General features: G+C 36.3%; 1 protein-coding gene across 11 annotated transcripts in view; it reads left to right on the forward strand.

Annotated features, from left to right (window-relative positions):
• The window catches only part of WWP1 (WW domain containing E3 ubiquitin protein ligase 1), a 127,847-nt gene that overhangs the window by 39,772 nt on the left and 72,402 nt on the right, over nucleotides 1–15,673 (forward strand). For 7 of the 11 annotated variants that reach the window (XR_008528061.2, XR_008509176.2, XM_024250992.3 and 4 more), the window contains 2 exons: nucleotides 13,982–14,119; nucleotides 14,212–14,278. Coding sequence is in view for 9 of the 11 variants with exons in the window: in XM_024250992.3 (XP_024106760.1) it covers nucleotides 13,982–14,119; nucleotides 14,212–14,278 (205 nt within the window). In the remaining 2 variants the exon portion in view is untranslated. The remainder of the gene's footprint in view (nucleotides 1–13,981; nucleotides 14,120–14,211; nucleotides 14,279–15,673) is intronic. The other 4 variants (XM_024250994.3, XM_063726709.1, XM_063726707.1 and 1 more) reach the window with 1 other exon arrangement.

Genomic DNA, 15,673 nt, shown 5'->3' on the forward strand with positions numbered 1-15,673 from the left:
GTTTCCCATTGTCTGACACTTAAGTAGCTTGTAACAGTTCACTAAAAATAGGCTCTTGCTCAAATCTGTAAATATTTTTGCTCTTCTTATTTCCTTAGAGATTTTCTTATTAATTCCTAAAAGTAGGTTTGCTGAATGAAGTAAGGGATGAAATGCTGATGATGAAAATAGCAAGTTATCTTTAAAAAAGTTCTTTCCGCAAATCCACATGTAACTTAACGATCTGTTTTGATCTAGTTTTTGGAAATAAATGAGTTATGAGTTAAGAAAATATAATATGATTATGGATTATAATAATTAGAACTAGTAATTAGTAGTTAGTATAAACCATAATAATTTTTATGTATTTGGCTTAAAACATTGTTTTTTTCTTAAAGCATTGTAAGTTTGATTCTCTGCTATGCCATGGCTTTTTTTTTTCTCAATGAGTCATGTAATTCATCTTGATACAGAAATAAGTAATAGATTTTATAAGTATACAGTACCTTGCCTGGATTATTATTATTATTTAACCATATTCCCATTGTTGGACATCTAGATTGTTTTCAATTTTGTTATGTTAAACTCTACTGAACCTCCATATAAAGATAACTATCCACTTATCTGCCAAATGATCTTCTAGGAAGGTTGTAATGTCAATACACTTCAAAATGAAGCCTCACAAATTGTATAAACTAAAAATTACCTTGGCTGTGTGCAGTGGCTCACACCTGTAATCCCACCATTTGGGAGGCTGAGGCAGGTGGATCACCTGAGGTCAAGAGTTTGAGACCAGCCTGGCCAACATGGTGAAACCCTGTCTCTACCAAAAATACAAAAATTAGCTGAGTGTGGTGGCACGTGCCTGTAATCCCAGCTACTCAGGAGGCTGAGGCAGGAGAATTGCTTGAACTGGGAGACGGAGGTTGCAGTGAACTGAGATTGCACCACTGCACTCCAAGCCTGGGCTACAGAGCGAGACTCCCTCTCAAAAAATAACTAAATAAATGTATAAAAATTATCTCTATGATTTAATTGAGTAGGATATGGATATGCTCAGGAAAAATAAAATTTAATAAACACTCATACAGTGAGTAGATGGCTTCAGAAATTTTAGTAGCATCCTGCAAACCTAAAAAGTCGGTAAATTAGTTTGCAAGGGCTGCCATAACAAAATACCACAGACTGGGTGTCTTAATGGAAATTGATTTTCTCACATATCCGGAGGCTGGAAGTCTGTGATTAAGGTGTCAGTGGGGTTGGTTTATTGTGAGGCCTCTCTTCTTGGCTTGTAGATGGACATCTTTTCCCTGTATCTTCACGTGGTCTTCCCTCTGTATATGTGTCTGTGTCCAGATTTCCTCTTATCAGGACACCAGTCATTGGATTAGGGTCTACCCCAATGACATTATTTCAACTTAGTTACCTCTTCAAAAATCGAGTCTCCAAAAACGTCACAATTTGAGGTACTGGGGAGTAAAACTTTAACATACAAATTTGGTGGGGGACACAATTCAGCCCCAAACAAAAGGTAAATAAATTTATTTGGAGAATTAAATCTCATGATAGTATCATAATCCTTTTACAATAGAAGACATTTATGGGTATTAGTTTTAGTCATTCATTTTATAGACAAATGAGTAAAATAATTTAAAGTAATTAAAATTAGATTTTAATTTAAGTGAGTTGGTCAAGAGTATACACGTTAATTTCCGGGTTGTGATTAAAACATAAGTTTTCTGATTCTTAGCTGCCTAATTTTGATTAGAAGTAATATAAAATTAATAAGGTTCAAGATAGCCTTGAAGCAATTTAAAAATACTTTTATAAATGATAGCATTCTTGGTTGCCTTTGATTTAGTCTCTTGGTTTAGCACTTGGACTCTTGAGTTTTATAGCACTTGGACTCTGAGTTTTAGTTGGCTATCAGTTGAATGAGCTCTACTTAAATTTTGGGGTTATTGTATATTTACCTTTAAAAAGAAGTAAACAGGCTAGGGGTGGTGGCTCACACCTGTAATCCTGGCACTGTGGGAGGCTGAGGCAGGTGAATCACCTGAGCTCAGGAGTTTGATACCAGCCTGGGCAACATGGTGAAACCCCGTCTCTACCAAAGATACAAAAAATTAGCCAGGCTTTATCAAAGATACAAAAAATTAGCCAGGCGTGTGCCTGTAGTCCCAACTACTTGGGAGGCTGAGGTGGGAGGATCGCTTGAGCCTGAGAGGTGGGGGTTGCAGTGAGCCAAGATTATACCACTGCATTCAAGTCTGAGTGACAGAGTAAGACATTGTCTCAAAAAAAAAAAAAAAAAAAGTAAACAGCTGCTAAGAACAAAATAGGTAACCCAAGAAAAACATGACATCCTAGTGATGAAGAAAAATATTCAGTACTAAAAACATTTTTTGTTCCTATCCTTAAACTCTGATTTGAGGGGCAAGGTTATTGATAGAGATACTATGTTTCTGAGGTGTGCTCTATATAGAAAATGTTTGATAGTCAGCACCTTGAATAGAATTGTGTATATTTGTGTATAAGGCTCCAATGGAGGGATGTTCTGCAGTGTGTCTGTGTTCCTCATCTATTTGCAGAGGATAGATTTTTAAGGGATGAAGTGAAAGAGGGATCTCCTGAGAGGAAAGAAAGTAGGCTGAGTTTTTAGGTGTTGAGGCAGTGAAAGAAGAGAACAGCAAAAGACAATCTAGCTCTTCAGGAAGAACCCGGGATCTAGCATGCATGAAAACTTCCAGTATGATTTCTGGCAAGACATTTTTTAAAAAAAAGTTTATGGTGTGAATGAATGGCAGAAAGGATAAAAGTCCTTGAAGGCAGATTACAATATGGAGCAGGTGACTGTTACCAGAAGTATATGTGGGGGCTCTCAAGGGTAATTTTAAAGGATGAAAGGTCATGGTTTGGTGATAGTGGGAAAGTTATTGTAGGAATCTGAGGTAACATTTATAACAATTGTAGACCACAAACAAAATGGAATTAATGAGCAACTTGAAAGTAGACACTGTCTTATTCACTTGTGTTTTTTTCAGTGCTTCCCAAAGTCCACAGCCAAAGATTTTTTAAAAATGTTAACAGAGAAACTCGCTTATTCAAGTAAAACTTACCATGGAATCTTATTCTATATAAAAATTTAACTGTGTGTAAAACATAAAGCAGTATTGAACAACACAGCCATGCACATGCTCACATGTCCTTACCCTTGTTATCCACAGCAGTTCCTGAGTTAATTTCTGGTGGTACCCTGCTCCTGAAACCAGTTTGAAAATCACTTTTCTATAAGATCAAGTTCAACTCCTGATTTCAGTGCCTTACCGAGTCTTAGTTCAGTTTGTCTAATTTCCTGCTTACATCTTCATACCCTGACTGTTGTGTTCAGCTAGTCTTCTCATTATCTTCTGAGTATGCTTTGCTGGGTCTCCTGTACTGAAAGCAACTTATCACTAATCATGTCCTTGGTATTTTCAATAAGTATACATTTGTTTAGTGTGTTTTTATATTTCATTCTTTAACATAGGTGGAATTATTATGGAGAGTGCATAAAAATTATATCTAAGGTAGCTACTAAGAAGGCTGAGGCAAGAGGATCTCTTGAGGCCCAGAGTTCAAGGCTGCAGTGAACTATCATTGTGCCTGTGTACAGCTGCTGTACCCTAGCCTGAGTACATTTTATCATTTTATGTTCCATTCATATAGCAGGCTGTTCTCTCCCTTCCTTTCCTCCTCGTTCTTCTTTTGTGTGTGTGGGTGGGGGTGGGGGGTGTCTTGACAATGATGCAGGCCCTGTGGTATACTCAATTATTTTTGTCTAAGTGCTATTAGAATGTAACTTTTACTTAACTATCCTTACCTTTCAACATAAATGTACTTAAACTTGCCCAAAATTCTTTTTGGAATGGAGTGGAGGTATAATTAATAATTCCACAAATGAAAATATAAACTAATTGTAATGACTATAACTGAAGAAACTTTTGAGTATCATTCAGTTATAGGGATTCAATTTTTTCTGTAGATACTGTCTTACTGCATTTGTTCTGCTGTAACAAAATACCTGAGACTAGGTAATTTATGGAGAACATAAATACATTCATCACAGTTCTAGGATTTGGAAGTCCAAGATCAAGATGCCAGCAGGTTCAAGTTTGGAGAGGATCCTGTTCCTGTTTCCAAGATGGCACCTTGTTGTTGCATCCTTTGAAGGGGTTGAACACTGTCCTCACATGGCAAAAGGGACAGAAAAGGGCACACCCACTCATTCAAGTCCTTTTATAAAGGCCCTAATTCCATCCATGAGGACTGTACCCTCGTGATTTAATCCCTTCCTAAAGACCCTAATTTTTAATACTATCATAGTAGTGATTAAGTTTCAACATACAAATTTTGTGGGATGCCATCAGACTGAAGCAGAGGTGCTCCAACTTTTTCTTAACCTAAGTTATTTTTATTGGTTGCCGTATATATCTTAAATGACCCTTATTTTCACATTCTTCCATTAGCCGTGGTCCTGTGTATTAGGCATTTATCTTTTATTGGAAAGATATTTATATTAGAACCACTTAAAGGATAAAATACCAAGAATCTTGTGAAAAAGGTAGAAGGGAGTGCCAAAATAGCCTGTGAATAATAACACAGATTCTACTTTGTATTACCACTTGTCTTGACCATAATCTTGATTTCTAATCTTTTAAAATATATTCTTTTGTAATCCCAGTGCCATTGAATTTTACTGACACATTCATATATGTGTATTTATTTATTTATTTATTTATTATTATTATTTTTTTCCTTGAGACAGAGTCTCACTCTGTCACCCGGGCTGGAGTGCAGGGGTGCAGTCTCGGCTCACTGCAGCCTTTGCCTCCTAGCTTCAAGCAATTCTCCCACCTCAGCCTCCTGAGTAACTGGGATTACAGACATGTGCTAGCATGCACCACCACGTGCAGCTCATTTTTGTATTTTTTGGTAGACATGGCATTTCACCATGTTGGCCAGGCTGATCTCGAACTCCTGACCTCAAGTGATCTGCCTGCCTCAGCCTCTGAAAGTGCTGGGATTATAGGCATGACCCATCGCAACCCAGCTGGTGTTTTATATTTTTATATAATTTTCTTCCATCTTCATAATGAAAAGTTAGCTTCATTTAAGCACCATTCAGTAAGGGCTGCTGTCCAACAGAACTTCTGCAGTGATGGTTATATTCTGTATCTCTGCTATCCAATATGGTAGCCTTTAGTCATGTATGGCAGTTGAGCATTTGAAACGTGGCTTGTAGAACTAAAGCATTTAATTTTAAACTTGGTTTTATTTTAATTAAATTTACATTTAAATAGCCATAAGTGGCCACTGGCTACTGTATTGGTCAGTGCAGTATCAGACTCTTTTGTGTTTGAATTGCAAAATCAGAATTTATGTCTGCCTTTTTTTTTAAAACAGCTTTCCTTTCCTTCCTACTTACTTTTATACTTCTCTTAGGTAGAGTTTTAATTTTATCACTGGGTATCAGGTTGTCTTTTTTTTTCCTTTTTTCTTTTTTGAATGTTGCCCAGGCCAGTGGCTGTTCACAGGTGCTATCCTAGTGTACGGTAGCCTCCAACTCCTGGACTCAAGCGATCCTCCCACCACAGTCTTCTGAGGCCACTACGCTTGGCTAGGTTGTCTTTTTTGTAAGGATCAATTCTGGAAGCTCCTTGAGTATTTTCTTCATTGTTAGTTTGAAATTGGTGTTTGTTTTCTCCTTCATTAAGATTTGCTGCCATTTGTCTTTTGTATTTCCCCTGGCACACTTATTGATATAATCTAATCATATTGCCTTTTTTTCCCCCTAGGTATTTCACTGTGTCATCTGTTTGGTCTGTGTTCTGGTTTTGGTTGATACTGTTAGTCATTCATTTCTTTATTGCTTACAATGTTGCTTTGAAATTTTCATGTTTTCCGTTGTATTTTTAGTTTTCACAAAATCATTTCTTTTATAATAGTTCTTAATTTATTTAACCATCTTGGTAGATTATATTAGCCAATAATTCTTACTTTATTTGCCTAGGATTTTAAAAGTTTTTCATAGAACATAAGCATCTATTATTTTGACTTCTGCAGTCTTTTAAATCAGACCTGAGTTGCTTTTTAATTTTATATTCCCATTTGCTAACAGCCGGTAGGCTTCTCTTTTCTTATTTATGACTTTTTGAAATAAAGATGACTTTGTTGTTTTGATATGTTTGGTTCAAAGCTTCCCATCTTCCAAGAAGTTGCATTTGTTACCTCTGATATGCTTTGATAACTTGCTTAAAGTTAGAAACCCTTAAAATTAATTGTATTTCTTACTTTCTTAGATCTGGGACTTTTCTTCATTAAATAAACATTTATTGAGTTTTAGGAAGAAACATACAAAACATATAAAGAATATGTGGTTTCTGACCACTCCCCCATTCTACCATAGTAGGAACCCAACAGTCTACCATATCAAAATAGATTTTGCAGTTGTTGAGATCATTTGTTCCTTTTCAGATTTATGAGGCTAATTTCTTCCTTTGTTCAAGGCTCCCTATCGTTTTCTCATATATTTCATGGTTTTTCGTCTGTCTTTTCTGATATATTTGGGGTAATGGTGGGGGAGTGATTTATTTGAATAGGTGTATTTTCTATTTTTGAAGTTTTTTTAAATTTCTTCATCCTTGACGGTATGTGTTATTACAGCCATTTATAACCTTAAATAAAACCACAGACTCACCTAACATAAATTATTTGTATTGTTTTCCCCAGAATCCAACTAACTGCGGCTTATTAGGGAGATTGTTCCACTTCTTCACATTTAAGCCCTAGTGAGCTTTCGCTCCTTAACCTTCTTCTGTTTTGTATAAGCCCAGTTGGTTTATTCCCAAAGCTTTTGCTCCTTTAATCCTCTAATACATTGTCTCAGAATGTTTGTGGATTTAAGCCATCATTTGTGCCTCAGTTAACCTTCAGTTCTGTGTTCAGGTCACTTGAACAACATTCCAAACTACGGAAATTATTTATTTGGCTCTGCAGAGATGTGTGGTATTTTTAGCTTTCTTTCCTTTATGTCGCCAGTGTGAGATACTGATGTCTGAGGTATGTTTCACTCAGTCAGCCTCACTATTTCTTAAACTACATAGGAAAAAAAAATCCCTCTATTGTCACAGATAAACAAAGCTGGACACTGTTTAGAGTAGTCAGAACATACTTTAATCAGTAATATGTTTTTGCAATAAGGAAGAGATTCCAGCATGAATTGAGCTCAACTTTGATTTGTATAGAGGTTACTGGGTCTTTTAAAAGGAGAATGAAGGAGTGGGGGTGGGGGTTCAATGGAGGCTTAGTAGAGCCAGGAAAATGAAAAATTACAAAAGCTTGGTCAGTATAAATGCAATTAGGCCCTTGTGTTTGGTAGCTGGCAAGTAACGAAGTCAGGATTCTGTCCTCCCACAGAGACAGGGAGACAAAAGCCCTATCCTTCCCAATGATTGCATTTTAAAGGAATGTCTTTCAGGCCCTTGAGAAAGACACTCACATGTTATAGGAGACAGAGGAAGGATTTACCATTGTAAACCCTTTTTAGTAAATGCTCTAAGAAAGAGTAGTCGGGGGCCTACCATCAGGTGTTGGTTACAACAGACAGTAAATTCTTTTGGCAGCCTTAAGTTTTCTCAGGCAGGTGCTTTAAGGGGAGTTAGGGTTATCCCTAAGAGCCTTGAACTGTTAGAAACTATGGTGGTGCTTGCTCAAGTCTTTTAGTGTGTGTGTGCAATGGTGGTAGTGGTGCTGGGAGTTGTGGATGAAATCATTTGTGCTGAGTTTGCAGTTTTCTAGGCCAAGATTGAGGCCTAGTCAAGAAGGTCCTGAGGACCCTGACTAGAGTTTGATTAAAGAGAGAATCTTTGTCACTATACCCATAGGTGAAAACTATACTTATAGTATAGCTAACATACACATTAGAGTATATTCAGAACTTCACTTTGTGTTTCAATTTTGAGGCTGAGAGAACCACTTTAAATATTCCAGAGCAGTGAGATGGCTGCCATTGAAATACTGATAATTAGACTGAGGCTTTTTGTTTATTTCTTATGGTGTTAATAGAACCAAGAACTTAGTTTTTGTCAAGGAAAGCATTTTGAAATCCATTAAGTTCATTTCAAAATAAATTATGTCCAAAATGATTTATAATGAATAATTCTCTCTTTATATTGAATGGTGGGGAAATACAGTAGAGAAATGTATCATTTGTGGTACTGGACAGAGCATAGTCAAATTTGATTTTATTTTATAATTCTCTTTAGCCTTATTAACTGAGTGAATTTGCTTATTTAGTTATTTGTTTAGTTTACTAAGACAAATTTTGTTTTATAAATTCACTTACTATCAACACAAACTCAGATATTTTGAGGTCAAAGCTTTGAATAAACAGTATTTTCACATTCAATGAAGTAAGTGCCTCTTTATTCTTTCAAAAATTTTTTTTATTGAAATTACTGGGAGGTAAAAGGGAATGTAAAGTTTTCTGGAAGTTCAGCTGCCTTCCTGAAAAGTTCTACTAATTTATATACACAAACGTAGCATGTGACAGCGCCCATTTGTAAATATTTGCCACATTAATAGATAAAAAAGATGAGAAGTTTTATTATCAAAGCATTTCTTTGATTATTAATAAGGTCAGATGTTTATTAGTCATTCATACTTCATCATTTATGATTGTCTCATGCTCTTTGTACTTTTTTTTATTGGTTTGTTTAGTTTTTTTCTCACTAATTCATAAGAGCTCTTATTTTTTTCTCTCAGTTAATCATTAGCCTTTTTATTTTTTAATTTGTATTTTTTTTTTTGAGACAGGGTCTCATCTGTCTCCCAGGCTGGAGTGCAGTGGCATGAACTCGGCTCACTGCAACCTCCGCCTGCTGGGTTCAAGCGATTCTCCTTGCCTCAGCCTCCCCTCAAGGCTCTTAGGGATAACCCTAGCTACTTAACTGTGTGAGTAGCTGGGACTGCAGGCACGCGCCACCATGCCTGGCTAATTTTTGCATTTTTAGTAGAGGCAGGGTTTCTCTGTGTTGGCTAGGCTGATCTTGAACTCCTGGCCTCAAGTGATCCACCCACCTCAGCCTCCCAAAGTGCTGGGATTACAGATTTATTATAAATAAATAAGTAAATAAATTCTGAAATTTTTTGTTACATGGTAGGAAGTAGGAGCTTAACTTTGTGAGTTGTTGAACATTGACTCATAGCATGATATAATGAAAAGACTTAGGAATTTTAGAAAACTTTGCTATTATTAAGACTGTCACTTACAAGCTATGTAACCTAATGTGTTCATTTTGTTTCTAAAAATTCTGTTTTTCTCATACTTATGAGTATGTTGGCCAGCCTCTAAATGACCTTCAAGCATTCATACCTTCTGGGTTCCAACACCCTTCTGTAGTCCCCTCCCACACTGCGTCAGAGATTGTCTGTGTGACCAGTAGATTATGGCAGAAGTGATGGTGTACAAACTCTGAGACTTAGTCGTATAGGCATTTCAGGTTTTGCCTTGTTCTCTTGGAGTGTTCACCATGGGAAATAGCAACCATTGAGAAGACTCTCACAAAGCCCTGTGGCGGGGCACTGAGGTCTCCTCTCAGCAGCCAGCACCCACTTGCCAGATGTGTATGTGCCTCTCTTGAGTTCTCGGCAATAATGAGTGATTATTGTTATTTTTAGCCAGTAAGTTTCAGAATAATTTGTTACTCAGCAATAGATAATACATTGTTTGAGCAGTTTTTAAAAACGGCTTCAGAATGTGGCTCTGAGCTAAATAGAAGTCTGTGAAACACGTTTTCAACAAATCCATGATTTATAGAACAGATTACCTAGTTATATACCTACCTCATCAGAGACTCAAATTGTTCTGTCTCAAATTGCTGTATTAACGCTAAGGAAGAATGTTTAGGAGGTACAAAAAAATCAGCTTCTGCCTTACAAGAGTAAGTTCCCCTAGGACAGGACTACCTTAATCACTTAGTTTAAATGTTTTTTAAGCACCTACCTTCCCTCAGATGCTGAGGATACATCACTGAATTAGTTGGACAAGATCTCTCTGCTCTGCTAGAGACTTCATTTCGTTTGGGGAGGTCAACCAAAAAACAAAAACATTCTTTTAGTGGTAAGTGCATTGAAGGAAATGAGCAAAGCAGTGGTAAGGAGGTCTCCTTTGGGCTAGTCAAGGTTTGTCCTGCTTCTTCCCCATCTACAGTGCCTGGCACACCATAGGCACTCAAATATTGAATGGATAAATACATCTGAGTTGGTTTGTTTATACTGTGACAGAATAATATCTTTTTCCCTCTGACACACACATATACATACACATGTAGATGGGAATTATTTATGTGATTGTCCTTCCAGTTTTATGATCCAAAATGTTATAACTCAATCTTCCATGTTCAGAATTGTGAAATAATATGTACTGTAAACACCCTCCCACTGCAGAATACCTAGGTCCTGGATTGAACAAATCTTTGTGGCATTGATGATTTTGCAAAAAGGTAGAGGGCTGTTCTTAAAAAAAAAAAAAAAAAAAGCCAGGAGATGAGGGGGTTGGGGTAAAGAAAACCTCATGAAACAGAATTAGAATAGTCTGCCATACCAATAGCAGATTGAATGACGCTGAGCTTTTGGCTAATAGCCAGAGAAGGGAGCTGAGCTTGAACTCCTGTAGTCTACACTCTTGGGCGTACCATCAAACCACTGTAAAATTAGTACGTATCATCAAACCACTGGTTAAAAATTAGCTTAAAATTAGTTTAAGCTAACGTCAGAGAATAAACATAAGGGAACAAGCCACCATAAGCAGAGGTTTTCCATAAAGAGACAGATTGTAAACATTTGAGCATAAAGGCCGCATATAGTTTCTGTTACACCAATTAACTCGCCATTGTAACATGAAAGCAGCCATAGAAAATATGTAAATGAATGAGCATGACTGTGTTCAAATAAAACTTTATTTATGAAAAATAGATAATGGACCAGATTTTTAAGGAGATATTTTAAGAGAGAATGGCTGCAAGTTTTTGAACACTAATGAAAAACATGAGTCCACAGATTCATACTGTCCCCAACAAGAGAGCAAAGAGAAAAGTCATGCCTGGTGACCAGGTTGCTAGGTGACTAGGTCAGGGTTAAACCCTGACCAGCCTAAAGGAGACCTCCTTACTGCTGCTTTGCTCATTTCCTTCAATGCACTTACCACTAAAAGAATGTTTTTGTTTTTTAGTCTACCTCCCCATATCATAGTGAAATGCATAATACCAAAGACAAATAAATTTAAAAAGCAGCTGTAGAGAAAAACAGAGTATTTGCAAAAATTTATGAATTAGAATTGCAGAATTAGTAATAGGAGAAGATAGTGGAAAAATATCTCCAAAGAGTTGAGATCATTACCAGTATAAAATTGTATGCCCAACAAGTCTGTCTTTTGAGGATGAGAATGCAGACATTTACAGATAAACAAAAATGAAAGAATTTACCAAGAAACACACACTAAAGAGATTTTAAAAGGCTCTTCTTTAGGAATCTATTCAAACAGCTATATATTTTAGGGAGAAGCCAAATCACCAAATTCCAGACACTTGAAATCGTGAGAGATGACAAGAATGAAATTGAATGTCAGTCAATATAGTTTTCTTCAGATATTGATTATTAGAGAAAGCTGAAATTCGTGCTTTTGTAGTTTTCTTTTTTTTTTTTTGAGATGGAGTCTTGCCCTGTCACCCAGGCTGGAGTACAGTGGCACGATCTCAGCTCACTGCAACCTCCGCCTCCCAGATTCAAGCAATTCTCCTGCCTCAGCCTCCTAAGTATCTGGGACTACAGGCGCCTGCCACCACGCCCAGCTAATTTTTTTGTATTTTTAATAGAGACGGGGTTTCACCATGTTGGCCAGAATGGTCTTGATCTCCAGACCTTGTTATCCGCCCGCCTCGGCCTCCCAAAATGCTGGGATTACAGGCGTAAGCCACTGCGCCTGGCTGCTTTTGTAGTTTTTTTGTGTGTGTGCTTTCGTATTTCCTTTAGTTTTTCTAGTTGTTTAATTGTTTTTTGTTTGTTTGTTTATTTGTTTGTTTTTGATGTAAAGTGGAAATGAGGTCTATGGTGCTACAAATGGTTGGGGTAATTCTATAAGGTCTTCTTTTATTACATGATTTAAACATTTTCTCTTTTTTTTTGCAAAGAACTTCTTTTTCTTTCCTTCTTTCTTTTTTGAGACAGGGTCTTGCTCTATTACTCCCACTAGAGTACAATAGTGCAATCATCACTTGCTGCAGCCTCAAACTCCTGGGCTTACAGGATCTTCTCATCTCAGCCTCCTGAGTAGCTGGGAATACAGGCACATGCCACTGCACCTGGCTAATTTTTAATTTTTTTAAAAAAATAGAGACAGGGTCTTGCTGTGTTGGCCAGGTTGGTCTTGAACTCCTGGGCTCAAGTGATCCGCCTACCTCACCTCCCAAAATGCTGGGATTAGAGGCATAAGCCACCGTGCCTGGCCTTAATTTTTAAATTTTTTATAGAGACTAGATCTCACCGTGTTGCTGGTCTCAAACTCCTAAGCTCAAGTGATCCTCCTGTGTCGGCCTCCCGAAGTGCTGGGGTTACAGGTGTGAGCCACCAGGCCTGGCCACAAAGAAATTTCTGTCCAGTGATTAGTAGTTCTAGATTTTTGTCTTGTCTTTTCTGTACATAGATAACTTGTGAACATATTTATGCTGGACATTTGGTAAATGGAGAACCTCCCCTCCCTGCCCAAATTTGTTAAATATAGGAAAGATCAAAGTTAAGGACTTCATCAAAAACGTGAAATGTTCCATGAATGCAAAAACTGCAGAAAGCCACTGAAGATCAGATGGAATTATTTGGCCTCAGTTTGAATAATAAAGTGATCACTGATAACTTTCTCTTTTAGTTTTTATTTTTAAATTATAAATTGACAAATTGTAGTTGTATATATTTATGGGGTACGGAGTGATGTTATGATCAATTAATACAATGCGGAATCATTAAACCAAACTTATTAACATATCTATCACCTCAAATACCTATTTTTTTGTGATGAGAACATTTAGAATTTACTCTTAGCAATTTTGAAATGTACAACACATTATTTACTATGTACATCACTTTGTGCAATATCTCAAAGAAACAAAAATTCCTTCTAACTGAAGCTGTGTATCCTTTTATCTTCATCTCTCCATTTCTCTAAGCCCTCACTAATAACTATTAGTATATAGTCTAATATATAGAAGTCTAATATATCGTTTAATACATAGTCTAAATATATAGTCTAACATAGAAGTTGAAGCAAAATGACCTTGAGTTTAAATAAGAACTAGATGTTCTAATAATGGGAAGGAAGTATTTGTCCTTATATAAAAATGATGATAAACGATTGTCACAATATGTAGCATTTATCGAGCACTTATAAACTGTGCCTCAGAAGTGGTGCTAGGGCTGTCTGTATGGTTTTGCATTTGTTCCTCAACACTGTCCCTTTAGTTTGAAGTCCATTGTCTCCATTTTGTAATTAAGAAACCAAGGCTTAAAGATGTTTGAATAAGTTACTCAATACACAGCCAGTAAGTAGCAGAACTGGAATTTGAAACCAAACTTAATCTGACTCTTGTGCAGAAATTTTGCCTCAACCACAAGAGTCATCTGTGGTACCTTGAGCTGAAAAGCAAGTTTAGACAATTGCTACACTTATTATTTAAATGTGTTTATATGTTCTCCAAAATTTATAATATGCACAGAAGCAATTAAAGGTGATATTGAAAGTGTGGGATTGAGGGGGGAAAGAGGAATTACTTAACTAGTTGTCAAAGGCATGCAAAGAATTCCTTCCAGATGTCAAGTACTGAATTAGAGTGATTCTTGAAATGTAGTTTTGATTTCTGAAGCATTTTTATATGTGGCAAAAGCTTTTAAATTAGAATATTCTTCTTTCTAGTGGAAAGAGTGAAAGAACAATTAAAACTTTCCTTGGAAAACAAGAATGGCATAGCACAAACTGGTGAATTGACAGTTGTGCTTGATGGATTGGTGATTGAGCAAGAAAATATAACAAACTGCAGCTCATCTCCAACCAGTAAGCTAACTTTATATGTTTGTAAAATTTAACGGAAAAAGAATGAGCAAGAAGTATATAAAAACCTAGTTTCTTTCTTTCTTGTTGTTCAGTAGAAATACAGCAAAATGGTGACGCCTTACATGAAAATGGAGAGCCTTCAGCAAGGACAACTGCCAGGTAGAATATTTTATTTGAATATGGGTGGCGACATGATGTGGAACATATTTCCTGAATAAGAAGTTTTATATTTTACCTTAGTTTAGAATTTGCCACAGAATTTAGAAGCTTATGTCTAAACATGCCATTTGGTTAATTCTTGTGAAAGTAGCTTTTTAAAAAATTACAGCTTTATTGAGATATCATACATATATCATGAAATTCACTTTTTAAAAGTATACATTTTAGTAGTTCTTAATATATTAACAGAGTTATGTTACCTTCTCTACTGTCTGATTTCAGAACATTCTACCTTGAAGAGAAACCATGTATACATGAGTAGTCACTCTCCATTTTTCCCTGCACCCATGAATCTACTTTTTCTGTGTCTGTGGATTGTCTATTCTGGCCATTTTATATAAGTGGGTTTATATAATATGTGACCTTTTGTGACTGACTTCTTTTTCTTAGCATGTTTCAAGTTTCATTTATGTTGTAGCATATACAGTGCTTTATTTCTTTTTATTGAAAATGGCTTTTTAAAATCTGTATTTAGACATATTTTATGAGTACAGTCAGATACTATGGATAAATAGGTATACTGCTCTCTGGATTGGCATTATCCTGTAAATCATGAGAAGATAAATGCTTCACAGATTGTGGCCTTCCCTCAGACATCATTCTACCATTTCAGAAACTCCCTGGCATTCACAGTTCATGACAATTAATAGAGGTTTTTTGTTTGAAGTAATTTAAATTGGAATAAAAGTATATAATAGATCAAATAAAGTGGAATTAACACCTGAAAATATAAAAATATATTGTTGTAAAATGGACTCATTACCTTTGAAAAAGCATGCTGGTATATGACAAAAGTGTGACCTTTATTAATCTATAGTTATTAGTATCATTTCTTCTAACTTGCCATTAAGTGATTCTCATTAGACCACTTGAACAGAAAAGTATGCCTTCTGAATGTATATTTGCCTTAAGTACATATATTTAATGTCCATATAATAAAAAAAAAATTTAGATTGGTAGAGGAGCTTGAATTACTACCAAATGTTGATTGCATAGTAAGATGCTTTGAATGAAAGATTAGTTCTACAGTACCAGGAGAAATTCAGATGGGTTCTTTTGCCTAGGCTTCTGAATCACTGATTCTTGCTAGTTGGCTGGGGAGGGGTATACAAATCACAGTCATTTCAGTCTTTACCTGCCCAAACTTCCTAAACACATCTTGTTCCTAATATATAGGCAACAAGGGAAAGGAGGGTGGGATTCATTAATGTTCATTCAACAGATACTTACTGAATGCCTGTTTGATGTCAGACATTAGTCCAAGTATTAAGAATACCAGCCCTGATCCCATGAAATTTACATTCTGATGGGATAAAGGTGGATAGTAGACTGGGC

Source organism: Pongo abelii, chromosome 7 (assembly GCF_028885655.2).
Source record: "Pongo abelii isolate AG06213 chromosome 7, NHGRI_mPonAbe1-v2.0_pri, whole genome shotgun sequence".
Classification (NCBI taxonomy): domain Eukaryota; kingdom Metazoa; phylum Chordata; class Mammalia; order Primates; family Hominidae; genus Pongo; species Pongo abelii.